This window comes from Cucurbitaria berberidis, assembly GCF_010015615.1.
Source record: "Cucurbitaria berberidis CBS 394.84 unplaced genomic scaffold K460scaffold_3, whole genome shotgun sequence".
NCBI lineage: Eukaryota > Fungi > Ascomycota > Dothideomycetes > Pleosporales > Cucurbitariaceae > Cucurbitaria > Cucurbitaria berberidis.
The window spans coordinates 2,099,573-2,126,840 of record NW_024468937.1 but is presented as its reverse complement, the minus strand read 5'-3'; the positions used below and the strand labels follow the sequence as shown (position 1 = coordinate 2,126,840).

Genomic DNA, 27,268 nt, shown 5'->3' with positions numbered 1-27,268 from the left:
AGCCGCCAGGGAAGCAAAACAACTGTGAGACGTAGTGTGCAAGGGCCGGCGGACAAGATGAAGCATCTGGTCATGCGTAATCACGTGACATGCCATCTTTGGAGAAGCCGAAAGCGTCACTAGTGCGGAACTGCTCGGGCGGGCGCATGGATGCATGTGATCTCCAAGGCCGTCGAAGTTCCAAGGTTGCCGGCACCCACGCGCTCTCACCACCATGACTGATGCTGCGGCTCAGTACAAAAAGCAGCATGGCAGCGTTTCACTTTCCGCTGATGGCAAGACCGTGGCCTGGAAGTCCGCCAGTGGTACCACCCCTCCGCTGTCGATAGCCATCGCGGATATTGCAAGTAAGTTACAGCCCAAGCTTGCTCAAAGAAAGGATTTGGATGACCTACTGACATGTCCTTAGACCTCCAGCAGACGCCCGCCACCTCCGCCAAAGCCTCCATCAAGATTGTCGTCCTGGAGCCTTCGCCTCAAGCCGGGAACCACACGCTTACCTTTACCTCTGCCGCCGCACGCGATGACCAACAAACAATAACAGGCCTGCTACGCAAGTGGATTGAGGCTTTCAAATCTCAGAATGTCTCAACCTCCACGCCTGTTGCCGCGACTGGAGGCAGCAGCGCATCGGCCGCCACAGCCATGGCTCAGGCTGTCACGCCGGCTGCGAAAGACAAAGACGAAGCATACAATGATGAAAAGTTGCTGGCCGATCTGGGCCTCCAGATGTCTCTCTTGAACTCGAGCCCGGCACTGCGTCAACGCTTCGATCGTGCACTCCAAGAGAAGCCCGAATCCGTGTCGATTGCGCAGTTTTCAAATCAGTTCTGGTCCACTCGGGTGCACATGCTGAGGTCACACGCCACAGAAAAGTCCCAGGCTACAGGAACGTACAACGTACTCTCGGTCATCAAATCAAAGACTGTTAATGGCGCCCTAACCCTGAGTCTCACCAAGGAGCAAATCGAGCTGCTCTTCAGGCAACACCCGGTCGTTCAGAAAGCGTACAATGAGAATGTACCCCAATTGAGCGAGGGCGACTTCTGGGAAAGATTCTTTCACAGTCGATTGATGAAGAAACTCAAGGGTGAGCGCATACTGGAGAAGGATGTGCTTGACCCCAAGCTTGACAAATACTTGACCTATGACGAGACAGCGGATATGCCTCCAGAGTTGCTTGTATCCTCGGTCCCGCATTTCCTTGATGTAGAAGGAAACGAAAACAACCACAGCCAAAGGCAGGGCAATCGACCGGACTTCACCATGAACCCAGCGAACTATGACAAGGCACCAATTCTACGAGTCCTAAATCGAATGAGCGAAAAGATGATGAAGGATGTGCCACCTTCTGATGGAAGCCGTCATGCTCCTGCTGGGCTCGATGAAGAGACGTACAAGGAACTACAGCTAAAGGATTTGCAACGTGCCGACGAGGACAACAGGGTGGTTCTAAAAGTTCAGGACCAAGGCCGATTCTTCTCCGCAGGACAGAGTGTGCATACTTCGACCAGTGCCGCTACATACACAAAACGTACTCCCGCACAGGCCTTATCCACCCTGAAGCAGGATCTTAGTAGATTTGGCATGAAAAATGACAAGGCTGTCGGGGTTGACCTCCTTTCTACAATCAATATCAACGATGACAGCAGTAGTGACGAGGAAAATGTCGCGCCAGATAAAAACAGGGTTGGTGGCAGATCTTCACGCAGCGCAGCCGCGTCGCAGATCGTATCAGCTATCCAAAGGCGGCACTTACATGATGACGATTACTCATCGTCTAGAACCATTGCCATCAGCGAGCTAGCAAGGAAGTTGGATGTTTCAGAATCAATTCTCGACAACTTGATCATGACGCACAACACAACTGTCGAATTTCTGCATTACTTCTGGGCGGTGTTCTATTCAGGAGATCCCGACCGCGCAAACGAAGTTGCGAAACTCATTGAAACATTGGACAAGTCTATTGATCGAATCAAGGCTGTTTCTGATACAGCGGAAGAAGAACGGGGACTCAATGTAGTGAGATTGAGAATGAGTAATGATCAGGCTAATAATCAGCGAAACGCAGCAAAAAGGAGAAAATTTGATCCAGATACCGTCAAGGGCGGGGCAAAAGCCGTCAACCAGGTCGTGGAGCCTCTGCTGAGAGCCATCGACGCTGCACGGAGGCAGTATCAGGTAGCACTTCAAGAGCAACTTCAGGGTCAGAGCGGGTCAGGAAATGGAGTGTGAGGCGGGATGACTCTGACGGTCCTTCTATTTATGCATAGCGAAGGCGTTTTGGATTGTGGTTAGTGTAGGTCATTGCAACAATCAGCGAATATCCATAGAGTCCCTTGTTAGCACACAAACCTAAGTTCCCCACATCAAGAATGCCGCCAATGTGACAAGACTTGTCAAATAACAGCCTCATACCGACAATCCACCAACCATCCCGCATCCATATCATTGCCCAACCATTTCATGATTGATATCCTGATACTTTGATGAGGTATCACGTCCCACAAAATGAACCTGCTGGATAATGCTTTGCATAGTCTTGCGGAATGTGACAACACTTTGTTCTTTTACCTCATACCTTTCTTAAATACTCAAGCGTCGCTTTATAATACACGCCCACCTAGCCCTTTTCTCGCCACGATTGCCGTCACGCAGCAGCCGGAGAAGAACTAGTTTTATCTGCACTCGCGAAGCATCGACTTTCCTTTCCTGGTCAGTTTGGGGTTGGACCCTTTAATCCAGATCTTCGCCCCACTTAAATCTGTCACTCGACCATGGTAATGGCAAAGCTTACCCTCACCTCCATCGATCTTTTCACCAACAAGGTAAATTGCGTGGACAATCGACTGCTCAGCAGATATGAAGACAGAGTCATACGCAAAGGCCAATATAGTGCGTATTGGACTTGAGAACAGTTACTAAAAGATACATCGTAAAAGGGGCTGGAGCAGACCGAAAGCGCGCAGTTTGGGAGAACGTCGACACTGAGATTTGGAGTGAATGACAGGTGCCAGACACCAGAAACCAAAGCGGGATATATCGAACAGGCAAGGAAAAACCAAAACGCATCACATCCGAGGAAGCGGATTCTTATGAGGAAGTCCGGGCAGCCACATCTACAGCGCCACGCTTAAACCAACAACCTCGGCATCCTCGACATCTACAAAGAAAGGTGCCGTTGAAGGTCTTCCTGCTCTTGCTGTATCGTCGCACGACACCCATTTCTAGGGTGATCGAGCCAGTGCTTTGCACTTGTGTCAGCGGTAGCGTTCCCGGGCTGGATCGTAGTAGCCAGCGCCATATGGACCTTGCCCCCCTGTATTGTGTCAGCCTGTCCCCGATGATCCCGGGAAATGGATGTAGCCTCTCACCTCCATACCCCTCGCTGCCATTGTTCGCCGTGGACCGGGGTCTATTGTCCCTATACGACAAGTCAGTGGGGCTGCATGCTAGCTTTGAGGTGATCTGCGAACCTATAGCGGAAGCTGTGCCAAAGGTACCACCTCGCAACCCAATTCTCTTCATTGACGTTAGTCATGTAACGACCCAGGTGATAGTAAGGTCTCGTTTCCTGCCGGGCGTTGTTGACAACGGTTAGGATTTCCAAATGCTTCGCAGTTTCAGAAATCTCGTCCCACTTGTAGGGTGTTGCTACGTTGGGATCGGCTTTAGACTGGTCCGTCAAATAGAGGGGATTCCTGCTCAAGGTATCCCTCGCAACCTGGGCTTCCAGCTACACACGCCCAATCAAATCAGTAAGGGCCAACCGGGGCCTAGCTTAGAGCTTACAAGGAGCAACTTATGAATTTGTTCATTCAGTCCAAGTCGAGCGAACAGAACTTGTTTATCGGCGCTTTGGGCGAGCGGTCCCAAGGACATATTCGAGCGATGATCCCTTGAAGAATTCCTTATCACGCAGGCGAGACAAGACCAGGCGAGCTGAAAACGTTGCTCAGCAATGTGAAGTAAAGCACGTTGTGCTTCCCTGCCTTTATAGTCCGGCTCAAGACTCCCAATGGCTTGAGGGACCCCCTAAGTTCACCGTCATGTGACGACAAGATTCCGCTGTTTACACCGCCGTGGGACGCTGGGCGCATACGCCCGCAGCATTGAATGGCGGGTCGTACTGAAACTCCACCCCTCGACCGAACCCGACTGAGCCCATAATTACTCATTCGGACCGATGAGCCCATCCCATCAACGCGCCCTCCCCATGCAGCTAGCAATGATCCACGAATCCCCGTATGCAGCAGGCTCGAGACCTCGGTAATCGCCGATCTTTGACGTGGACAGAGTGGGTCACGCTGTCCCTCGCGCATGTATTCGTGTAGGTAGTTGCTCCTAGTACTGTTCCTCTGATTCGTTGCGACGGCGCTGCTTCACGTACACAGGCTGCGCGTAGCTTCCGCCCTGGCCCGTGGATCGTTTAAAACTACACACCTCACCACCCCCAGTACGATTGGAGCAGTCTGTACTCAGGCTATCTCAGAAAAGAACTTTGACCGGGCAGATATTGGGCCGCTAGCTTAAGAGCTGCAAGAGCTGCAGTCCCAAGAGCCAGGTCGACGGACATGAGCGCTAGTCGGGTCACAAAAGATATCGTAGAGCCGCTGCGAATCCGTGAGCGACTACAATATGGCGGATCTTACGACACACCATTACTATAGATGTGAATTGGATGTATCTTTAGGGGGTTTTGCGGGACTCGGGTCGACTAAAGTTGGCTCAATCTCAAACGGCGCCGACCCGGCTGACTTCTTTGGGCTCATGTTGCCCAGTAGCTGCGATGGATGCAAAAGGCATGAAGACTCTAAAACGTATGATTTTGGCTCTAGAAAGTACTAATCACCCCATGTTTTGGTACGAGGATCAGTCTAACCAGCCGTAAGGAATACGTGGGTCAATGCCAGCAGGGTAGATACAATGGTCTCCTGTTTTGGCAAAATCTCCAGAAGGCACCTGCAGTATCGCTCGAATTTGGAGTCCTTCGTATAAGTATTACGCCCAACGGGCAAAGATCGACGCCTGTCCCAAGTCGACGGATCGTAACATCAGGCGCCTAGCGAATCTTGGCTGAGAGCTTCCATGTTCATCGCAGAACCACCTCCTCACACACTCAAGCCACCGCATCAGGCACTCGACCGAAGTGCTAGATTTCGATCATGTTATTCCAAGATCTGAAATCTTTCAGATACCACCTACCGTGGCCGCGGGACTCTAGTGCGCACAGAGCAAATCCCGGTCCCTGCAACTTCTAGAAGCGTGCGACAGAAGGCTTTAAGGCGCCACAACGTAGCACAGCCCAACCACGGCAGAGTTGTCGAAAGGGATCCTGAAGGAAGCGTTTCAGGAGGGATAAAAATTGATCGACAGGGTGACAGAAGAATTGCTGTGTATGCTTGTCCCGGCGACAGGATGTTGGTGTATCCGAGAGGATAGTCCCTTGCGCATGACGTTGTCTGAACCGGGGTTGCATCCGTGTCATGCTCGTCTGTTTCCAACAATTGCGTCGTTGAGTGTACATGCAGGAACACTGGATGGATCGTTGACTCGGCTGATTGACCCCTAGAACTCTCATTCCTTCGGCTTCGAGCTGACTTGAGCAAGGCCACACTCTTAGTTGGCGAATTCGTGAACCTCAGCTTGCTAGAAAGACCTCCAGCATGTCATCAACTGTAGGTCCCTACGACGCCTGTTCACGCACAATGCTAGAAAACCCCAAATATGAGCATGAGTAGCGCCGCCCAACTCATCCTATACACTTCTAGGAAACGATACATGCTGGAATGCAGCTCTAGCTCTTAGTAGCGTCGCCTTCAGTCAGTGCCGCACCTTTACATGGTGTCATGCTGTCTTCTTCAAGCCATAAGCGGGCCGCAGAAAAAGCAAACTTGCAGCTCCCCTCGCCTCTCGTACCTTGGGGCATCACGATCACCTTTTCGGCTGTCCACACAGTCGCAGCTTCTTCACCGTTTGAGGCTCAGACCCTGGCTTACGACCTTACATATCCTGGAGATTCACTATGAAGGGACGATCGTCTGCTATAGACGTTACACACTTCGGGCAACAAGGCATGACTCGCTTGATAGTAACCGGGTCGCTTCGAATCTGTGTTCGAAACAGGCAGCCCAAGTTAAGACTGCGCAATGTGACTGTTACAATATACTCCTACGGAGTTGTGGCCTTTTCCCCGTGCTGCGGCGTGAAAACCGGCTATCCGTTGGAAAGCGTCACTTTGTGTTGATTTGCATTTGTGTGCATCGATTGCGACCATTACATGCATGGTCAACTAATCTGGGCAATTAAAAGCGAGACGCCAGCATAGCAGCTAGCTAGTCACCCAACAGCCGTTGTAGTTGCTTTTGTTTATCACCTAGGGAGACTGTCTGCAGTTGAGCTTTCACTTCACTCTCATTGGGTCATTTTCCGCACTGCACACAGTCAACGCTACAGAGCAATCAGGCTTGGCATGAGAAAGAGCATGCAAACCTACGCTTTGACCCGAACTAGCCCACGATGGCTGTACACATTTCTCTTGGATATGCTTTAGGTAAGGCCCGACCTCGTGGTTCTATAATGTAAAGCGGCGAAAAGCAACAACGTGGAGAGGCATACCTGCCTTCGACCTGACAACGCACTTTCTCAGAAGAATACTCAAGGTAAGGGCAAGATATCGTGACTAGCAACGAATTCCCTCGCGATTTTAGAAGCAAAGAAATACCCTTTTCGACAGAAAATGAACTCAAGACCTACTTATGTTCCATATGATCTAAGCACCTTTCACCCTCCTACCCCTAGTATTTGGCCATGCTAGCAACGAGCACGATGCCCGATCCTCGATCTCACAACTCCTACCTACTGGATCGAAGCAACGGCCCGGAAATCCTTTCTAGCACTAGTACACCGCCATACCGAAGCCCAGATCCTGCGGCGTTGACCTTGGCGGGTGAAATGAGCAAGCCGCCTGAACAAGTACATGCCGAGGACCCGTTTGCCTATTACAAAGCGTTCATAGATACAAGCATCTCGCCTACCAACACGCCACATGTGTTTGCGCATGACGACGATGGTTACACTTGCCACACAAGATTTATTGGGGCACATGCAGGCCAAGCTCGAGCCGTCCCCTACAATCTTGCCGTTCGGCAGGCAAATCGTTCCAATGGAGCACCACTTGCCACAATAATTGAACAGGGCTCATACTCTACGCTAAACTCTCACGGCTCCCTTCTTAGTGTTGGTCGGTTCCCTTCATTGGGTGTCGCGAAAAATACCTCACCGAGCCGGGTTACGCATAGAGCTTCGCGAATTTTAGACGAGGATACGGTGCAGGGAATCCAGGAGGAAATTTTGCACCAGCAAGATCTTTGTGTAGTGATCACGCCAGACGAGGAGTTCCAGGCGAGTCGGGCAAGTTCGTGTCCGGTAAACCATACAGCTACGCCAACGAGATCGGCTACCCCTCAACTCTCGCAACATTCAGATGAGCAGTCTGACAATACAGACTACGACGCGGATAGCAGGAATTTCAAAGGATTCTTTCGTGGCTTTTGGCAGAATGTTCAAGCTGGTTCGCGTATCTGGACCCGGTCACTTTCAACGACGCCCACACCGTTCGTTGATTTTCGAGAGGGCCAACCGGAAGCAAGTGAAAGCAGTTCGAAAAGCCAACTACAATCTTCCGAAACTCTTCGAATGATCAGGAGCAACTTTGAAGTCCCACATCCAATACGAACTTCGTCCTTGAGCGCGACTTGTACGCGTGGCCCTGAATCTCAGTCCAAAAATCGAAACGTTCCCACGGCAAATTTCGAACACTCAGCTCGTGCTTACCCGCCCTTGCTCGGTATCCCTTCAACTGGAACCGAATCCGAGACTGATTTTGAGTCTGCACTTCATCTGCTGCCACCATCGGTTGCAACGCGCTCACGCGAACGGTCATATTCCGTGGGCCCTGTACAACCACCACGCGATGTGGCGCGTGACGACGGTACGACTGGAGCTCCGACGCTCTCGAACGAAAATAGCCATGACACCTCAGCTCAAAACACGTTCGATGGCGTCTCTGTGCTCTATAACAACATCCATACACTAATGGAAGTTGACCACGCAAGGGAGTCAAGTAGAAATGCTAGTTTCTGTAGCACCATGTCCACGTCGTACTCAGGGACGGTACTAGGGGTTGACCTTGACCTTTACCACGAGTTCAATCCCCCGGCCCGCCGCTCACGCTCACCGACTCCGGTAGCCCTAGCCCCAGTCTGGTTTACACCACAAATGGCAGAGCTCGGGCGGCAAGCTTCAAATTCGGAGTCTCCTACGTCGAACCAAGCCTTTGCAATCGAACCACCATATCGTTCGATAACTTCATCCGCGTTGGGATCTCTACTGCCCATAGCGGTAGCGTCCGGAATAGCACGTCCAAATCATGACACGCCGAAGATATCCTTCACCTCGCCATCCGGTAACCTCATTCAACCCGAAGGTGGATTGACACCAATGATGAGCACATCGGACTTTGGGGACTTACCTACGATGGCCACTTCGTATTATAATGCGAACACTCTATTTACGCACAGTGAATTGTCAGCGAGAGTAACTACTAGGCCGTCGCTGATTCCCATGACCAAACCTCCTGCATATTCTGCTCCCCTCCCAACACACCTCAGGTATCACCACAACTATCCGCACCGTCAGAGACCGCGGATCGAGTCTCGTGAATTTTCCATCGTGCATAGTCCGGCAGTCAAAGGCTGCGACGGTGTAGTCCGAGAGAATACCTTCACGCCCCAAAGGAGAGTTGATCGCTTCCAAAAAAAGCACCACCGGCTATCAATTCAATCCACGGTAGGTGACATGAAGATTGAAGCGAAGATGTACAAGGCTCATCTTATCACTTCCGCCTCCACGTTCTGTTTGCCAGCTCGAAGGAGAAAGAACGCCCCAAAACTATATTCAAATAACGACCCCAGTGCAACCACATATACACACACTAGAAAGAAGCAAAAGCGCACGGCGGAAGCGAAACAGACCGAAGATTCTACCAGAACAACCCAAAGTTCACAAAACAAGCAAGACACGGGGCTGCTGGCTCCGCTCGCAGGGCACGCTTTGAGGATATGCTTCTGCCAGCCGTACGACGGAGCCGGAAAACAGACGCACGCTATTACTGCAGATACTCTATGTTTGAGCAACCCTAATAACACATACATCATGGAAGCTGGTCTGCCTGCTATCAGGGTCATTGGGGGCGGCAACGACCACAAAGAAATGAACGGCCGCAATAAGAAAGATGATGATATTCATGCAAGCAAGCACAGAAGAACAAGAAGTGACAGCGCGGTAACTTGGGATTAGTCTTACGGTTGCCGCAGTTTGTGGATGATCATCCTCATCCACTTTTCGGTCAATCCAGCCGTGTTGATAACAAGGATTCCTAGGGGTACTGAAAATGATTGTTTGATCATCGCAAAGATTCGATCAATGATTTATCTTCACGTTGGAGTCTTATTGCGCGCGTTGCATAAACGGTCACATGCCATCTCCTTAGCTGGTGACGGTATTGATACATCAAATATGCGAAGGGCAGATTTGGGCAACATAACTAAATTAATCTGTTCCGATGGACTCGATATACCCTGTCATTTGTGAGTGTCATATTTGCGAATTACGCATGGTCTTCCAAGATATGACTACCTCCTATCCTACATGTGTTGCCCTCCAGCGCCTAGCATGCACAAAAGTGAAAGAAAAGAAAACCCTGATTAGCCGCATCACTGCACGTACCAGTTCTTGACAACGCATCTTGATGCAGGCAGGAAACTATCGCTGCAGTAGCTGGGAAAAAGCTTGATGTGTGGCCGTCTGTCCGCTTACCCATGGCATCGGTCGATGTCGCCTCACTCCTGCGTTATCGAGCCGTTCAGCTGGTACCGGTCGCGTAGCTGTTATGCATACTTTTCCCGCGGAGGACTACTGCGACATTCTGCGTGATCAAGACCGCATTTGAACAAGCGTGCGTCCGCCATGGTCACAATTCGACATGCCGTGTCCTCGTCGGTGTCCCATCTGGGTATTTGGGAAGCGAGTGTGCTATTAGCAACGGAGTTGCAACCGGTATGTATGATAGGTAGACCATGGCCTTTTTTGATGTCGTGCATTCGTATTCGTGTAACTTTACAAACTGACAAGTCGCCACAAACTGCCAGAGTTTCAATACGGATTGCTCGACTTATCCGCCCACAAATCGTTCCAAAACTGCCTAAATCCATACTGTTTCTCCCTCCTCTCATCCCTCACCCTAACCGGCCCACCCACTAGCCCACCCCACGCCTTCTTGTCCCCCCTCCCGACTCCTAATTCCGCATTTGTCTTCTTCGGTGGCCCTCTCGCACGATCAAGGATCACTCCCGCAAGCCGAGGCGCCACATCAGCGTAGCAAGATTTCAATTCGCGCTGGAGGTTAAAGTATGGTCTCTTAGCTAATTCAGGTGCTTGGAGATTATAGGAACGTGCTTTGTCGTTGAGGTCTTTGATGGCGAGGGTTTGGTAAGTAAATTCGATGCGTTCCCAGTCTGGATCGCGGAAGGGGTGGGGTGCTGGCGGGACGGTGGGGGAGGGTGTGCTGATAGGTACTTGCACAGTCTGTATAGAAGACTCTGTTACGGTAGCCGCTACTAGACTTCGAGGGACAGCACATGGCGTTGAGTCGAGTGTGATCCTCTCGGCTGTGATTTCTTCAGTAATGACGGCGCCTCTGCCTGGTAAGGTCTCTTGCGAGGAATTCATTTTTAGTCCTCCCGATAGCGAGATTTGCGACAGATGCCCCTCATTATCTACTGTTGTGAGGCTTTCCTGCTTCTTCAGAGGGTTCGCATTCACCTCTGCCTGTGCATATGCTTCTGCTCTCCGAATTTGATCCTGTAGTGACCCGCCTTTACTAGATATCATACGAGCAGCATGCCTCGTCCAGTCATTCCTCAGTCGACTGCGAAACTTGGCCGCTGTTGATGTAAGCTCTTGTTGTTTCTCGATCCACGGTGGTACAATATCTTGTTTCTGAATAATCTTGTTCATAAAGTACTCAGTCGTATCAATGAAAGGACTCGACGCATTGTGGTCGCGCTTGACATTCTTTCCTTTGCCTCGAGGTAAATTCTTGAACTGACCACGAGCAATGGCATCCTCAATCCTCTTATTTGCAAGCGAGGCAAGGCCTTGAATGGATCCGGGAACAATGACGCGGGCATGTGGATCAAAGCGATCCTTGAGCTCTTGGAGTCGTTTCTCGCGATCTGCTGCCTCCATGTCGGCATCATCCTTAACGCTGGCATAAAAGGTGCTCCTATCACGTGCGTTGGCCAGCCTGAGTCCACGCCCCTCCTTGCTACGCTTGTAGCCTGTGTCAACCGACCGTGGTGGCTGCACGCCGGGTAGTTTTGGCGGTCTTCCCAGTCGCATTGGCCTGTGAGCGTCGTTGAGCATGCGCAGGCTCGCATCGTGTATGGATTCGGTACCGGACCATGCTTCGGCCGTGGCAAGATCGCGCGTGCGGCGAGAGGCAGTGGTGGGGAGGTCTGCTTCTGAGGACTTGAAGTTGGCCGCAGCGATGCGCTGTTCAAGCTGGGCCTTCAGTTCGGCGCTGAAGCCTGCTCCCTCGAGGACTTTGAGGGCACTGTGTCCGCCTGTTTCCAATGCTTCTTCGCTCATGCTCCGCAACCGTCGCGTCAATGCTCCTTCCCCTCTCTGTTCTCCTGCTGTGTGCTCATCTTGTTCCTGTCCCTGCTCCTGTTCTACTTCCACTCGGTGCTCTTTGCGCTGTGCTGCTGCATCTCCGTGTTGCCGAACAGAGCTGCTCGCGATGGCTACGAGATGGTTGGGAATTCGTTTGGCGCGCACACCGTGTGCACAGATATATCGTCTTGGGGCGGGAATCGAGGTCATACAGACAGTGATTATGGAGTGAATAGGCTATTCAAAGAAGGTAGGAACTTGGAGAGGCACAGCTAAGAAACTATCCTTTCACGTCATCGTAGGCAGTTCGTGGCTACTCAAGTCCGGCATAGTTGAGGCTTAGCGCATTTTGTTATCGATAGTGCTCCAGGCCGCTCGAAGCATTTACTCCCGCCTATTGCAATCCCATGCATCAGTTCCGGCGAAAAGGCGACATCGCTGCCATCGTCGATGACAGCTCCCGCTCCATGGTTTGGGCCATATGAGACAGACACGTTAAGCCCTGTACCACTTACACAAGCTTCACCGCCCAAACGCCCAGCCTTGGGTGACATATTGGCAATACAGCCATTTATGTCTCTGCCGTAGTACAACGTAGGCATCAGGACAAGGTATGGCCACTGCTGTCAGCTCGAAGCACGCTATGAGGTCGAAGAAGGCCGCCGAGTTTGAGGTACGTGGACATTGGTAGTGGCACATTGTGTCAGCAAAAGCCGATAACCAGAAGGCTACCGAAGTTCTGATGTTGTCCAATATCTCACTCTCGGACATTAACATAACCCGTCTACCTATCGAGGATAAAGCTGGAATGCTCTATGTTAGTAGACCAACCTTCCACGTTTATCGGCATAGTGAGTGTCACAAGGGCATTTCCCTAACTAAGGATCCCTCGAAAGAGCGGCAGCCAGGCCCGACCGTAATGGAGCAGAGAGCGAAGTGTAAAGAGAGGAAGGAGCGCAGGAATCCTAGGGGAACTGTAGTAAACTTAGCCGATACCGGTACCTCGCTTTTTATATGTCACCTCGCGTCCTCTATGTTAATAACATGAAAAAGCCACTTCTGCTGTTCTTATACCCCAAGGCTGGGTTTGGAGGGAGTACAAATTGCAGCTAGGCGCCTCGATCACACCTGGAGTGTTAGATTCGCAGGGTGTAGTTGCATAGAAACATCATGGGGGTGACAAGAAAGTGCTTCGAGCTAGTTAAAAGCAGTTGAAAGGTTACAAAGTCACGGCCTGGCGACTATGAAGCGAGACTGAAACGACGTATATGCACTTGGTAAAGGAGAACAGCAAAGCTGGCACTAACTCCGATCCTGATGTTTTCGAAGAGGAAGGCTTTGACCCGAAAAGCCTGCAGAGGCCGATGAAGTCGTACATTTACGATGGATGAACCCTTTGTCACGGCATACGAGGCGCTATCATTTCCAACATGCTAACATGGAAGTTTACTGGAAAGGTACATGTACGGTTAAGGAGTTGCGAGCGTGTGGTCTATTCCTGTGTTTCAATTACTTGAAACTTGTGGCTAAACTGCCAACCACAGCCGAGAGAGAAGATGAAGACCAGGTGTAAGTCTGCTTAGGGGAATATACCTCATCTATTGCTTACAAGAAGAGCGGGCCCTTGGATTTATTCGACGCCGCCATTCTTCGATTGATTGAGGAGTACGCGCCGAAGAGGCTTGCACGAAGCCAATTCGAGGTTCAAATTAATGCGGAGGAAGATGCCGTTTTCAAAATATGTGGAATGGAAAAAGTACGCTCTACCAATATTTGTGGCAACGAGAAAAAGAGAACAGGTACGTTCTACGAGATATCTTGGCAGAGAACGGAGCAGGCGCTGGAGGTGCTTGAGGTTGATAAATGACTATAAAGGATGAGCTAAGATGAACAAATTGCCTACTCAACACTGCATGACAAGGTTATCTCTTTCCAAGATCCTCTCTACCCGGTATCCACCATGCTCAGCCGTCGCAACCCCCTCTCCCCCCTCTTTCTGTTACTCACCTCCACAATCTGCTGATCAAGACACCACCACCATTTTCTATAGAAATGATCGCCAATCTCCCATGCCTCTTCCACCAGCTCATTGCCCTCGCTCCATGTACATGTGTTGCCGTGGACCCGTACGCCGCCACCGTCTCGGAAGTCGTCGAGGTCTTGGACTAAGTGGACGATGGCACCACTTTGCTTGATGCCACCATTTCGACTGGCCGAGCCAGATGAGCTGTGTTTATCAGGCGGTCTAAGCGAGTCCAGAGAAACGGCAACTGCAACGGAAAGGTTATCGTGGTCATCGTCTTCTTGGGCTACTGGTGGGCGGAAGGACGATGGCATGGAAAGTATACATATTAACTTCTCTCTCACGCTCGGCCATGGAAGTAGGTCTAGGATTGGGTGGTGGGGTATAGTATGCTGAGCGGCAACAGGATGCAGGTTTGTAGGCAACGACGCTAGGGCTGGGATTGACTCTGGAAGCACATGCAGATAGAACGGATCCCAGACATGAGTTGCTACGTCAAGGGCAATAGCGATACTTGAAAATGCTCGCAAGGCAGAGAGAATAGGTATGCTGATGATGGCACCATCTGGTGCGAGCGGGAACTGAAGACCTGGCGAGGAAGGCGATTGCCGACCGTGGATTTGGGAGGGGGCTGAGGGGATTGGACTCGGGAGGGTTCGAAAATCTAGTAGAAGTTGAAGTAATGTTTCAGTCTAAGTTTTTTATTGGGCTTACTGTTGATGTCTTGCATGGGTCTCGTTTCGAGGGCGTCTTGCTCAAAATCGAACATTTGTAAGCTTTCTTGAGGTGGAATCTGGACGACGTCCTCCAACAATCCGGCCATATCCAGATCTAGCCCGGGCCACAAGTTAATTGAGCCTTCCAGTCCGATCTCGGTATGTTCTTCATACTGCTGCTGAATAACTGGAGGTGAGGGGATCCCCTTGGCCTGCGCTTCCAAAGCTGCCAACCTTTCTCTTCGTCGTTGTCCTACAATCCTCAATTAGTACCAACTCCATACAACGAATGATGCAAATCAACGAGGAAGCTTACGGTATCTTCTCTGCGCAAGCACATTAAGCACCCTCTTCCGATCCGGGCCAGCACTTGGTACGTTCCCCGGTATCATGGTCTTCTTGGTCCTTTCAGCAGACATTTCGGAGAATTTGGACCTTTACGTTAGGCTTAACGATCACTGCTCAGGTAGATTCGATGACAATGTCCATGCAGGTGATAACTCGACACGTGGAAAGCATAACGTTATGTTCGTAAGATTGACTAGGCTCAACTGGGTTTAGCCGAGGGTGCAACCATCTCTCCGATCTGTCCGTCGGGATGATGCTCGAAATACGATCAGGTGCCGAGACAGAGATCGATTAGTTAAAGCGCGGAAAGAAGAGCTTGGCTTGCGAATTTGATCTCGAACTCTCCATGATAGACTGTACCTTGTGTAGTAAGCTACTAGATGGCTAGACCAATGCCGCTCTCTGCACGCTCCTAAAGTTCCATGACAACCGAGGTCACGTCACTTCTATCAGGCCTCCAGCATAGCGTAACGTAAGGCTGCGCACTATACCAACGTTATAGCTGGGAAATATGGTAGACATTGAGAGACATTGCGTCGGGACAGAGGCTATTAAAAAGGCGTTGCGCAAGTCTTCAATGGCAAGATTCAACCAACTAAACTTATTCATGCGATTTGATTTCATCCACCGAAACCTACCAAAAAATGGCTCCTTCATCCCCTCACAAACCCAGTGACCCCCTCCTCGGCGGCCAACCAAAGCTCAACAACGAGCCGAGTTCCCCTCCGCTCTCCCCAGCAACCCAAACAGCCATCAAAGCGCTCACTTTGATACGTATCGTAACCGGGGCAGCATGCCTTGTCGCCCCACGATTCACCTGTGCCTTGTTCAAATACCCCGTACCCGCCGAACAAGCGCTGCTCGTCCGCATGTTTGGCGTCAGAGACGCAATGTTTGGAGCGCTGCTGATTACTGCGGAGGACAAGGCAGCCCAGGATGGAGGAAAGAGGTAAGTCGGCGAGACATGAAGTATTTGAATGTGCATGAAAGACTTTTAATCTGATGTGATGTTGTAGAGAAATGAGAAGAGCCATTTGGGCAGGGATCGCAACGGATGTTGTGGATATGGGGAGTCTAGCTCTTGGCGTCGCCATGGGACAGGTTGGGAAGACAGCTGCAGGATTGCTCGGGGCTGGTGCTGTGGGCGCTGTCGGATTAGGAGCTATAGCGTTGAGAGGACTTTGACATGTTCAAGTAGTCCGTGTGTTGAACCCGGTAGGGACGACGACGAGTTAGTATCGTGTAGAATTGCTCCAAATCTATACATTCGGGCTCTCCTAGATGTTTCGCCATAGTGATGATGGCGTCGTGAAGCCAGTGCATCAAGGAGCGGAGGGCTGGCTACATGACATGGGACAAAGTCTCGTGACAACGTGGTGTTGTGAGACGCGGTCCTTGGTGGGGTCCAAACCTGGTGCCCTGGCAACGTCAGCCAAGCCAAGCCTGACGCCTAACCTGGGAACACAACGCGACAAGAGGACACCCTTTTCTTTCTTTTCGACAGAGCGAGTCCGCAAACCGCCTTGGCCCTATATAGCTGCTGCCCATGAGCAGTCCGAGGAAGCATCGCGCACCTTTCCCTCCTGTCAACACGCTCTCGTCCCCCCAGAAGCCGCGCTTCCAGGCCACCACGTCGGCGCCTACTTCGAAGCGCAACCACCACAACAAGAGCTCGGAGATCGCACGAGGCACTATCTATACGACCGCTTCTTTCCTAGACGAGCAGGCACTAGGCAGCGACGTTGCAGATATAGACAGTCCCTTCCGAGACGACCAGTCCACGAGCTTGCTTGGCAATTCCACCTCACTCTTCGACGAAAGCGAACCGGTCCCAACACCACACAAGATGGTGCGAGAGCGAGAAGCTCCTGCACTGCCGCCGCCGCACAAAGAGGTTCCAGCACCAGCACCCCCGCCGAAGCCGCTACAGGAGCTGCGAAATGCCGCTCCACAGTTCGGCCAGACAAGCCCGCTCAAAAATCCGCTGAAGAAGGATACCAAGGACGAATATGCACATCTGTTCAACAAGCCGAGACCAGGACAGATGCGGCCGGAACACCAGCAGGGACCGATACGGCTACCGTCGCAATACTCAGCCAACTCCAGTCGGCCACCAGTACCAGCAAGACAGAGCGCGTCCGATCGCCTAGATGCGCTGAACCGCCCATTCAAGGTCCCAGCACAAGGAGTTCAGCGCCACAGCTCGGCCTCCTCGACTGGCTCTGACATATTTGAGATCCCCGCCTCACAGTTCCAGCCACGCCAACCATCGCACGGCGTCCCGGTTTCTAGGCCATATAATGCTCCGCCTCAAACCACTTATCCGCCTCCAAGGCCCATGTACTCCTCCATGGACCCATCGAACGCATTCCAACCGGTCGCCAAGGGTTCCCACAACCCGCTCGAAGCAGCAAGGAAAACGGTCATCCTAGACGATGAGGATAATTTTGATCCTGACGTTGCCATTCGAGCCGAGGGCGATCGATTCGGTGCCCCTGACATGTACGCATACGTCGACTCTGGCCAGGCTAGCGAGAATATCAAGGCTCTACTCGAGGGCGCTTTCGACGAGGACAGCGAAAAGATCCCACGGACGCGTCTTCGGAAAAAGAAGCAGACGCAAGAAGATGACGAAGCGAGCAAATCACTTGCCGATCGCTTACAGGCTCTCGCGGTTAAGGACCATGAAGCCCAACCCGAAGCCGAGGCAGAAGTGGACGAGGATGAAGAAGATGATGGCACAGTTGATGGCCTGAAGGTGAAGCTTCTGCCTCATCAAGTCGACGGTGTGGCGTGGATGATTGAAAAAGAGACAGGCAATCACAACAAGCGCGCAAAGCTCCCCAAAGGTGGTATTCTGGCCGACGACATGGGACTGGGAAAAACTGTACAGTCCATCGCGCTCATTCTTTCGAATCCACGACCGGAGAAAGGCGTCGAGCCGGAGAACAAGAAAAACAGGATTCTAGAAGCCACCGGTAAGGGCACGCTTGTCGTCGCTCCTTTGGCGCTCATCAAACAGTGGGAGGCCGAGATCCACACCAAGGTCGCAAGATCACATGAATTGAAAGTTCTTGTTCACCACGGCCCGAGTCGCACCAAATCGGCCGAAAAACTGAAGCAGTATGATGTCGTCATCACAACCTACCAAGTTCTTGCCTCTGAACATGCCGCCTGCGGAGACGGTCCTGATGGCCTCAAGAAGGGCTGCTTTGCTGTACACTGGTATCGCACATTGCTCGATGAAGCACACACCATCAAGAATCGCAACGCAAAGATGACGAAAGCTTGCTACGATATTCGTTCTCACTATCGCTGGTGTCTCACGGGCACACCGATGCAGAATAACCTTGACGAGCTACAGAGCTTGATCAAGTTCCTCCGCATTCAGCCATATTGCGAACTGTCTAGCTGGAAAGACTCGATATCTGGCCCTATGAAGAACGGCCGTGGCAACCTCGCCATGAAACGACTACAGATCTTCCTAAAAGCCTTTATGAAGCGCCGCACTAAGGAAGTACTCAAGAAGGACGGAGCGCTCAATTTCGGAGGCAAGGCCAAGGGAAGTGGAGACAAGCCCGCTTTCCAGATCGTCGCGCGAAATGTCGAGACTATCATAGGAGAGTTCACGGCAAAAGAGCGTGCATTCTACGACCGCCTATCCGATCGCGCACAGTCACGCCTCGACGAGATGATGGGTGGTGAGAAGCAGGATTACATTGGGGCGTTGGTGTTGCTGTTGCGATTACGACAGGCTTGCAACCATCCCAATCTAACGAAGAGTAATGTCAAAGATGACAAAGACGCTTTAACTACTGGATCTAAGTCTGGGGCTCCGACAGACCTGCAAACTCCTCGCAAAGTCTCCAAAGACACCGACGCTGATGACCTTGCGGACCTCCTTGGTGGACTCAGCGTTGCTACAAAGCGCTGCGATATATGTCAGAAGGCTTTGACACGAGATAATGCTGAGGCTGATGCCGTTCGTTGCACAGAATGCGAAACGGACCTTCATGTATCGACGAAGAAGAAGTGAGTGTATAACCCGTCATCTGATCTACCCAGCAGGTGATCAGGATCCCCGGGCAATGGCTAACATTCGACGTAGGAAGAAGCATCGGAAGCACAAGCACAAGAGCGAAAAGGCCAAGAAGGACCAGGAACAGCTCAACCCGGCTCGCCAGCGTCGCGTCATCGTGGACAGTGACGACGAGCATGAGGCTGAGGGCGAGTGGATAGTGCCCGAAGACCAGCAACACGTAAAAGATCTCGGTAAAGCAGGCGGAACAGACGATGAGAATATGGAAGGTGGCGGCGATACGCTTGCCTCTGTCGATTCAAGTGCTACTGAAAGTGAAAACGAGAGTAAGAGTCAGATGAACTCATTCATCGTCCATGATACCGATAGCGAAGATGAGGCTCCAGTTCCTCGCAAAAAAAACCTAAAGAATACGCCACGTGTTCTTAGTCTTGACTCCGACGACGGAGCAGATTCGCCGAGCGAATCTAATGACTCCGGTTCGGAAGAGGACTCAGAAGACTCTGATTCAGATAGCGAAGCGTAAGTCCGGCCCCTTTTTACCACTACCACAACCAGCCCTAGCAAATATCGCAAGAGATCTAGAAACACTGGATTCTCTCTTCTGGTCTGTAGCCTGAATCGATATACTAATGTGCAATAGATCCTCAGAGGTTGTGTATAATGCCTCGGACCTTACCCCTTCTACGAAAATTCGACAGCTCCTTGCCATTTTAGAGAAAGAGACGCCAGATCATAAGGTCATCGTCTTTTCCCAGTTTACGTCCATGCTCAACCTTATCGAGCCCTTTCTTAAGCGTGGGAATTACATATTTACCCGATATGATGGTAGCATGCGCAATGATCTGCGCGAAGCCAGTCTGCATAAGCTTCGAAATGATAAGCGTACACGCGTACTACTTTGTAGTCTCAAGTGCGGGAGCCTGGGCCTCAATCTTACGGCAGCGAGCCGTGTAGTTATCATGGAGCCATTTTGGAATCCTGTAAGTACACCCTCTCGTTTTCTAGTTCACTATAACACACTCGCGGCCCCACTTGTGTGGAACTCCCACTCTTCAACATCACCTGGGTTGTTCGCCTTCAGTGCCTTTGGAGCTATCTAGCACATATACCAAGCGCAGAAGTCGGCCAGTCTTGGCTATAGAGAGAGAGAGAGAGAGACCTTATGAACCCATACGCTGACATCAAGCAGTTCGTAGAAGAACAAGCGATAGATCGCGTCCATCGCCTGAACCAAACAATTGATGTGACCGTCTACCGCCTCTCAATTCATAATAGCGTCGAAGAGCGCATCCTCGAACTACAAGAAGCCAAGCGGAAGCTAGCAAATGCTGCTCTCGAAGGTGGCAAGGCTATTGGTAAACTGTCTATGAAAGACATCCTTGCACTATTCAAGCGCGAGGCCGAGTACGATAATAAAAACGTCGACGATGCGGATGAAGTGGGCATGTTTGGCCGCACGCGCGTGCTGGAAGGTGACAAGGGCGAGGCAACGAGAGAGAAAAGAAAGGCGGGAAGTTTAGGGTTTAGGAAGGAGGATAAAGTTTATGGACGACGGTGAGCAGCGCTTCGAATTGTGAAGATCTCTAGGCCTCATCACAGGTACTTGCGGCGTTTGGAGGACCGGCGCATCATGATGAGTAAGATAGAGTGCCCTTTGGCACGATATGATGTTCATTTACATGTCTTTATGCTCAAAAGTTATGGTGCCAGAGTCCCTGTGGTGGGTTGCTTCTCTCATGCCGTTGGGCCATCCTCGTGGAGACTTGGCGCTGGAATACATTGCCCCTCTTATCCTAATTCTTCAAATTATGTTTCCCCACTCCTCCCTTATCAAAAAAAATCAACAGATCATCGTCGTTAACATCATCACTCCGCCTGACTCCGACGTGGTCGTCTCTGTGCCCTTGCGCTATAGGAGCCATGTCCTAAGAGCTGATCTCTAATTGTATCAAGTAGAGAGTCTTCGGGTTGCAAGCCAAAGCGGGAACCTTCTTGCGTAACTTTCTGAAATCACGAATCGCATCCTTCGTTCAGGAGGCCAGGCATTCAGCAGCAGATCTAGAACATGCTATTTCACGTCATGTTTGGCAATCCTGCCAATACTGGTACCTTTAGGAGCGTAGGGTTCGAGTATTCCGATCTGCACAATATCAAGCTACCACAGCGCAATTGTTAGGCAACAGCATCACGCTCTCGTTATCAACTCTTAGACGTTCTATAGACTTGATAGTTACATATAATACGGATATACCCCATCTCCTTCAAACACCAGAGACCTTCTGCTCAAATACCTAGGGTAGTTTACCCGCTTCCGCGCAGTTACTTGCGCATGTCGCAATAACTATCCTGCTTGCTTCCGAATTAGAATTATCACCGAATTTGAACTATAAAAATTTACCTATGTTGCGTTACGTTACTGGGGGTTAACGCGTGTGTGCACGCAAGTTGCCCGAGGATTGTGAACTTAAGAGATCATATTGAATCCTGTAGATCGATTACTATACATCCTCTTTCATATCGCTGAAATTACTACAACAGTAGGTAATTAGCCGAGGTGGAAAGAATGCGGAGATAAAACACCTTGATTCGAGAAACGGCCCTTCTTGAGTGTGATTATCTGTACTAGTATGGGCACAGGAATGTGTTGTGTGACGACTTTGCCTACCATTTAAATGTGCAATATGTGACTTCAGTTACCCGCATAGTTGATGTATATAAATTAGACGGCCTATAGGCCCTTACTCGGAGCCGACTGCAGTCATTTCGCCTATACCAAGTACGTTCAATGGCCGACGAGCGGCTTGAGGCACCATTACTTTACTTGAAGGGTCATGTCTTTCATGGCTGAGAGCAGCGAAGTTGTTGCGTGTCTTACTCTAATACGTCATGAGACGACTCCTGATCTTGGTCTCTGGCCTGTATCACCTCGGAGCATGCACATCGTGTACCACCATTGTACGGGTTCACCCCAAGTTTGCAACGATAGTCCAAACCCGCTCTAAGGAAAACCGCAAGCATTCGAATACATCTTACGTGATGTCTGGGCCATTATTCGCAGGTTCTGGCACCGCGACCACTCCCGAAGCTTCGAATGTACGGCAAACTCTAGCTAAAACTCACGAACGGTAGAAGCGTAGATTGTAACAGTTAACGCTAGGTAAAATGCGATCATCTCCACTAGTTAGTTCATCTCCTCACAAGATCCGATATTGGCTTCTCACTATTTTTCGACGTACTAGTACTCTAGGTTTGTTTAGTCTCTACATGTTTGGATCATCCAAAAATCATCTCACTTTAGCGATGCAACGGTAGTCGCACTCCTGCAATATTGTCGTTAGCTCGCGCAAGTGGCGTCTCAACTAAATTCCTTATACTGCAGTGGACCTCACATTACAAATTTGCTTGTGGATAACATCAACTCAACTCCAAAAGGGTCTATGACACCCTCCACCTTTCAGAACCCAGACTTCATCATAGCTATGATGTCCAGTAACCTTCGCGGCCAACGTGCCGTCAATATTTCAACTACCTTCACTATTATCGCAGTAGTTACCGTTGCTCTCCGCCTATACACCCGTTTTTTCCTCGTTCGTTTTGTTGGTGTTGAAGATTATGGCATCATTCTAGCGATGGTAACAATATCGACTATCTCATGAACAAGTCTCCACTAATTAATTTACAGCTTCTCTCTATTGGTGTGACGGTATGCATTGGCCTCCGTTCGTACAATCTCTTACTCGCTCACTAGTCGATGCTAATTTGGACAGAGGCAAAGTGGGGAATGGGCCGGCATATTAGTGACGTTAGCCCACACGACCTTGTCAAAACACTGAAGGTACCAGTCTTCGCTTTTTCAACAATTAAGCATTATACTGACTTGGAAGGGAGACTTTCTGGGCGTCCTTCATCATCTATGGTCTATCTCTTGGGCTGACTAAAGGATCTATCCTCCTACAATATCAACGAGTCTTTAAGACAAAAAGATTCCAGATCGCTTGTTGGACCGTCGTGGCGATTGTCATCGGCTACACCATGTCGTCATTGTTTAGCTGCATTTTTTATTGTATCCCTTTGCGGTCGTTCTGGACGAGAGAGCCCGCAAGATGCGTTAATCAGCATGCGATGTGGTTGTGAGCCTTCATATCCTAGGGTCGTATGAGCCAGCTGATAGGAACTCTAGCGCAATCGCAGCCATCAACATATTGACTGATTTCATTATAATCATTCTTCCCATGCCAGTCATACGGAGCCTAAGGCTTGGACGTCGACAGAAGACTGCATTAACTGCAATTTTTGCCGTTGGCGGATTGTAAGTAGCGATTTTCCAACCTACTTGCTTTTCTTCGAATGCGTATCTCGGAGCGGCTATATCACATGCAACTCGAGCACGTATAGCTTACCGTGTAGCGAGTTCCAACTCCCATATCTAAATTTCGCTGACAATTTTTAATTCTATGCTAATGGAACTCCCATAGCGTATGCATAGTCTCGATTCTCCGCCTCCAATCACTTGTTGCGATCTCCAAATCCCAGGACCTCACCTACGACAACCCATCTTCAGCAGCCTGGAGCTCCATTGAGGTCAACGTGGCAATAATTTGTTCCTGTCTTCCCCTGTTCCGCCCACTTCTGGCTCGCTGGCTCCCAGGTGGATTTTCATCGCATAAACGCAGCTCCCACAGTTCGCCACGGCCGTCGGCGACCAGCGGAAGTAATCACGGTCGCAAAGGCTTAAAGTCCGAACCCGAATATCCTATGAACATGATGAAGCAACAAAATCAACCAAGCGAGGATGTAAGAGATATTCAAGTTATCACAGATATCCATGTGCATGTCGAAGGCAGTGAAGAAAGAGCGAGTGGATGGAGAACACCTATATCAAACAAGGAGTGGGTAGATGACACGAGCAACAAGGAAACACCAAGAGCAAGTAGCACAAATATGGTAGCTACGGATGCTGGTCATGCTGTCTAATATTATTGGTGTAGCCGCGCTGTATTTCTTCAATTCTTCTTCTTCTTCTATACATCAACCATGCCGCCCGGCCTATCTAGCAAGCATTTATGAATTCGAGATGGCTTTACCCCTCCATCTGACTCGACCTGGGGCAAAATGTTGCTTGTAAGACATTATCGTTGCTGGAGCGAGAATCAGCCTGGGAAAGAGTAGTTGGGGGCTGGAGAGCCGGCTGGGCGCAAAAGAAAGATCAGAGACATCCCGACATTGGTTTGGTTCATAGTGGGCAAAGTAAGTTCAACGAATAACTGGTAAAGGCGCAGTGTTAACCTTCTCGAGCGCCGAAGTCGCACTTTTTGGATTCGGAACATCAGGTCAACGGTGCCGAGTCAAATTCGCATCTGGTAATGGGGACTGTTATGGTCAGCCGCATGACGCAGTGTTGGTTGAAACGGCCTGCCGCCGCGTCGAAAAAGCCTTAACGACTGATAATAATATGCTCAGTCAGTGTAGACTATTCACGTGTGCAGCTCCATCTTAGCTTGTTTTAGTAGCACGTCTCTTAGCCTACTTGATCAACGTAATGAACTGCTAGCAGCTATGAATATAATAAATTTCCTCCGCTCTAATGCGCTCCTGTGATTTTGGGTGAAGTTTTACGTATGAGAGCCTCCGATAACATACCCCGTTTTGGTCGAGTTAGGCTTCACTCGAGTGTTCCGCGCTTTCCCTCCTCTCTTTTGTATTTGCGCGCCACCCTTCACACAAGTGCTGCGCATAGACCTTAGCACAGCTTCATATTCATCGCTCAACTCTTCCGACGTATTGCCTCGCAACACCACTACAAATGCGGTCATAACAATCCACAACTTTACGATTTCGTGAACACAACAAAATATCTTCACTTTCACTTGAGGTACACCTCACACCTACGCGAAACATACGGGCGGCTACTTGAGTGTTTGCTCGACTCTTTCACTACCACTACAACCGTTTACGTATGTCAATCTCGATAGATGACTCACCAAAGTGCTTGGTACCATAAATCAGTAGTCGTTCCGTCATCAGTAAACACCTTTCCACCACCGCCTCGGCATTTCTCAATTTTGGCCGCGCTAGAATTTTCTTTCCGATATACAAGCTTCGGAGCTACTGTGCAATGCCAGGAATTGATCTTGCAGTAGAGGGTTTAATGCTGGACACCTCAAGTACTGAGGGCATCAACGAGCGCACAGATCTAATTCCTCAGAAGCACAAGAAGAACGCGGCCGAGTATGCAGTCGAAGGCGATCAAGAGATAGACACGCCGTTTGCGCGAGACACTACCCCCCTCGAAGTCCAAAAGGGCATTGCAGCAGCCAAGGAAGCCCCCGAGTCGCTTGAAGCAGGGGATTACACTCCCAAGCGCACAGTTCGTCAAAAGTGCATAAAGAATGAAGAAACATTTGCGCCTCATCCGACCGACTCCACCAAGATAATCGCAACCTTCCGCATACAAATTCCCCATGGCGGTGGCGAATTTGTGCAAGTCGACGAGATCCCAGAAACGCGCGTCGCTCCTGCCACCTCTGACAACGCGGTCTCTTGCGTTGTCTACCCCTCCCTCGTCGAATGCAAAGTCCCACGCAAGATTCGCGGGTCCAAGAACAGACTCGAAGAGTTTTGGGTGAAGAACAACACTGAAGAGCGTTGGACACGTGGTACTGGCGACAACATCCAGTTCTTCAAGCCTACAGTCATTTTCCGTGCCTTCAACGCCATTACCTACGAGTACGAGTTCGCTTATGTTGGCGAAAAGAAACTAGAGAATGTGGACCCTAACAACAAGATCTGGACGACCTCTTACAACAAGTGGATCGACCAAATCAAGCGTCGTCGTGACAGTATGTACGTTCAGACGTTGCATCGTACACACTGGACCGTACCTGAGAAGCAAGCGCTGTATACTGCGATTAATGACTTCTGCGAGATTTTTGGATTGTTTCGCTTCGGCTTTGGAAAGGGCGCAGAGATGGTTTTAGAAGATCTCCAAGGATTTGCGGATGAGGTCAACCGCGAGGGACGCAATAACCGCAACGTAGACTCGATTCGTGGACAGATTACTTCCGCGCACGCAGAGAAGAACAAGGAGATCTATGAGCTGCTGGAGCGGGCCGACGCGCTGCGTGCGAAGCGAAATGAGAACCCAAACGTCAAGCTTCCTCTGATGGAGGAGTTTCCTCATGAAGTGATTCCGTTATCCGCCTTTCCTAGGGAGGCTAGTTCGGCGAAATCTGAGAAGGACAGGAAGAGCAGGAAAAGTGCTGTATCGATCAAGACCTCGAAGAAGCGCAATGGTGACGCGGCTTTCGGTAGATATGAGGTTGCTTCGGATAGTGACGAAGGTATTCAGCCGGCTTCAACTCCACTCAAGAACGGCAAGCAGACATCGACGCGTACCAAGGCAGGCAATATCACACATAAAGCTAGAAAGAAGCGCACACGCACATCGATCTCTCGGGAGAGAGGGGAGAAGGAGGAGGAGCCTGGGGAGGGCGAGCTCGCGGATGATGTAGAGAAGGAGGAGGCGAAGCCGGAAATGTCTGGTGAAGACATTTTAGAAATCCCTCTCTCCTTACCGTCTCCCCCAAACAAAAATATAGTGAAGAAGCGCAAGGGTCTAGCGATCCCTGAGGAGGAGGGATTTGCCGAGGGAGGTTGGAGGGACACAAATGGAAAGGTCATTGAGAACAAAGGTGGCGAGCGGGAGGACGTGACTCGGCTAAAGAAGAAAGCGCAACCGGGGAAGGCTGCACGGGCAGAGGTCAAGGCCATTGTCAACAACGATAGCGGCTCTGACAGGTCTGACGTGCCTAGCTTGACAATGCCGATGAGCAGGAGTGGTGAAGATTACTGAGAGGGAGCTAAGCGAGCTTCATAGATGGGATATGGTTAAGCAAAAGGACATTGCACCTACTACTCCTGGTAATGTGGGGTAGGAGTGGAAGGGCGCGGTGTACACCATGTGCCTAGGGTTAAGGTGATGGGTGTGGAAATAAGGCAGCAGGTTGCTGTAAATCTAATATACCTCTAAGCGCGTACTATACCGTGAGGAGAACATTGCAGCCTACCTGATGTAGAAGAGCGAGAGCGTATGGCTGGTAGAGTTCCGGGGCGGCGAGGGAAGAATCGGTTCTTGAGAGACCTAGATTAGAGGGCCAGTCAATATGCCGGCTTCTTGTTACAATAGTCAATGTATTACAAGATGATAAGCAGTGGATGAGAAAAAAAAAGAAGAGCCGCAATGTGTGCTACAAGAAGATAGTAGTAAAGAGCTAGTAAAAAGCTAGTTGCATTGTGGCACTAGGTATAGGTATAGAGCCCATGTACCTAAATCTAGCAACCATGTCAACAGCAACTTGAACTTGAAGTATACATATATTTATCACCTGCACTTGCATACGCCTA

The 27,268-nt window shown here is 50.4% G+C and overlaps 9 protein-coding genes across 9 annotated transcripts; 6 read left to right on the top strand and 3 right to left on the bottom strand.

Moving 5' to 3' along the window:
• Positions 1–214: 214 nt before the first annotated feature.
• K460DRAFT_256077 (RNA polymerase II transcription factor) lies at positions 215–2,220 on the top strand (the record flags this gene model as incomplete). Its single annotated transcript, XM_040927420.1, has 2 exons — positions 215–347; positions 410–2,220. Coding segments are annotated over 2 exons (1,944 nt in total), but the record flags the coding sequence as incomplete, so codon positions are not given.
• Positions 2,221–3,260: 1,040 nt separating this feature from the next.
• Positions 3,261–3,882, bottom strand: K460DRAFT_405540 (uncharacterized protein; the record flags this gene model as incomplete). The annotated part of the gene is made up of 4 exons (XM_040936864.1): positions 3,261–3,319; positions 3,375–3,424; positions 3,477–3,736; positions 3,793–3,882. The coding sequence occupies 4 exons, from the start codon at positions 3,880–3,882 to the stop codon at positions 3,261–3,263; spliced, it is 459 nt and encodes a 152-aa protein (XP_040787839.1).
• A 2,946-nt stretch (positions 3,883–6,828) lies between these two features.
• On the top strand, positions 6,829–9,415 carry K460DRAFT_337270 (uncharacterized protein; the record flags this gene model as incomplete). The annotated part of the gene is made up of 1 exon (XM_040931006.1): positions 6,829–9,415. One exon carries the CDS (start codon positions 6,829–6,831, stop codon positions 9,358–9,360), a length of 2,532 nt encoding a protein of 843 aa, XP_040787838.1. The 3' UTR covers positions 9,361–9,415.
• Positions 9,416–10,215: 800 nt separating this feature from the next.
• On the bottom strand, positions 10,216–12,290 carry K460DRAFT_355112 (uncharacterized protein; the record flags this gene model as incomplete). Its single annotated transcript, XM_040931856.1, has 2 exons — positions 10,216–11,973; positions 12,252–12,290. 2 exons carry the CDS (start codon positions 12,288–12,290, stop codon positions 10,216–10,218), a joined length of 1,797 nt encoding a protein of 598 aa, XP_040787837.1.
• Positions 12,291–13,517: 1,227 nt separating this feature from the next.
• On the bottom strand, positions 13,518–14,950 carry K460DRAFT_394964 (uncharacterized protein). The gene is made up of 3 exons (XM_040936024.1): positions 14,792–14,950; positions 14,474–14,728; positions 13,518–14,423 (listed from the first exon to the last, which is right to left on the bottom strand). Exons 1-3 carry the CDS (start codon positions 14,892–14,894, stop codon positions 13,681–13,683), a joined length of 1,101 nt encoding a protein of 366 aa, XP_040787836.1. The 5' UTR covers positions 14,895–14,950; the 3' UTR covers positions 13,518–13,680.
• A 517-nt stretch (positions 14,951–15,467) lies between these two features.
• On the top strand, positions 15,468–16,091 carry K460DRAFT_416553 (uncharacterized protein; the record flags this gene model as incomplete). Its single annotated transcript, XM_040937813.1, has 2 exons — positions 15,468–15,772; positions 15,840–16,091. The coding sequence occupies 2 exons, from the start codon at positions 15,468–15,470 to the stop codon at positions 16,006–16,008; spliced, it is 474 nt and encodes a 157-aa protein (XP_040787835.1). The 3' UTR covers positions 16,009–16,091.
• Positions 16,092–16,321: 230 nt separating this feature from the next.
• K460DRAFT_366144 (uncharacterized protein) lies at positions 16,322–20,722 on the top strand. The gene is made up of 4 exons (XM_040933311.1): positions 16,322–18,855; positions 18,932–19,384; positions 19,506–19,845; positions 20,055–20,722. The coding sequence occupies exons 1-4, from the start codon at positions 16,370–16,372 to the stop codon at positions 20,421–20,423; spliced, it is 3,648 nt and encodes a 1,215-aa protein (XP_040787834.1). The 5' UTR covers positions 16,322–16,369; the 3' UTR covers positions 20,424–20,722.
• A 1,625-nt stretch (positions 20,723–22,347) lies between these two features.
• On the top strand, positions 22,348–23,839 carry K460DRAFT_376726 (uncharacterized protein; the record flags this gene model as incomplete). Its single annotated transcript, XM_040934914.1, has 5 exons — positions 22,348–22,497; positions 22,614–22,706; positions 22,754–22,995; positions 23,046–23,174; positions 23,341–23,839. 5 exons carry the CDS (start codon positions 22,348–22,350, stop codon positions 23,837–23,839), a joined length of 1,113 nt encoding a protein of 370 aa, XP_040787833.1.
• Positions 23,840–24,980: 1,141 nt separating this feature from the next.
• Positions 24,981–26,717, top strand: K460DRAFT_405534 (uncharacterized protein; the record flags this gene model as incomplete). The annotated part of the gene is made up of 1 exon (XM_040936863.1): positions 24,981–26,717. The coding sequence occupies one exon, from the start codon at positions 24,981–24,983 to the stop codon at positions 26,715–26,717; it is 1,737 nt and encodes a 578-aa protein (XP_040787832.1).
• Positions 26,718–27,268: the final 551 nt, after the last annotated feature.

Excerpts from the sequence above, each read along its gene's own strand:
- K460DRAFT_366144 (XM_040933311.1), top strand. The coding sequence starts at position 16,370 with ATGAGCAGTCCGAGGAAGCATCGCGCACCTTTCCCTCCTGTCAACACG. Across the intron at positions 18,856-18,931 it reads CATGTATCGACGAAGAAGAA|GAAGAAGCATCGGAAGCACA; the intron begins GTGAGTGTATAA and ends CATTCGACGTAG. Across the intron at positions 19,385-19,505 it reads TCTGATTCAGATAGCGAAGC|ATCCTCAGAGGTTGTGTATA; the intron begins GTAAGTCCGGCC and ends AATGTGCAATAG.
- K460DRAFT_394964 (XM_040936024.1), bottom strand. The coding sequence starts at position 14,894 with ATGTCTGCTGAAAGGACCAAGAAGACCATGATACCGGGGAACGTACCA. Across the intron at positions 14,729-14,791 it reads GCTTGCGCAGAGAAGATACC|GACAACGACGAAGAGAAAGG; the intron begins GTAAGCTTCCTC and ends TGAGGATTGTAG. Across the intron at positions 14,424-14,473 it reads ACCCATGCAAGACATCAACA|ATTTTCGAACCCTCCCGAGT; the intron begins GTAAGCCCAATA and ends AACTTCTACTAG.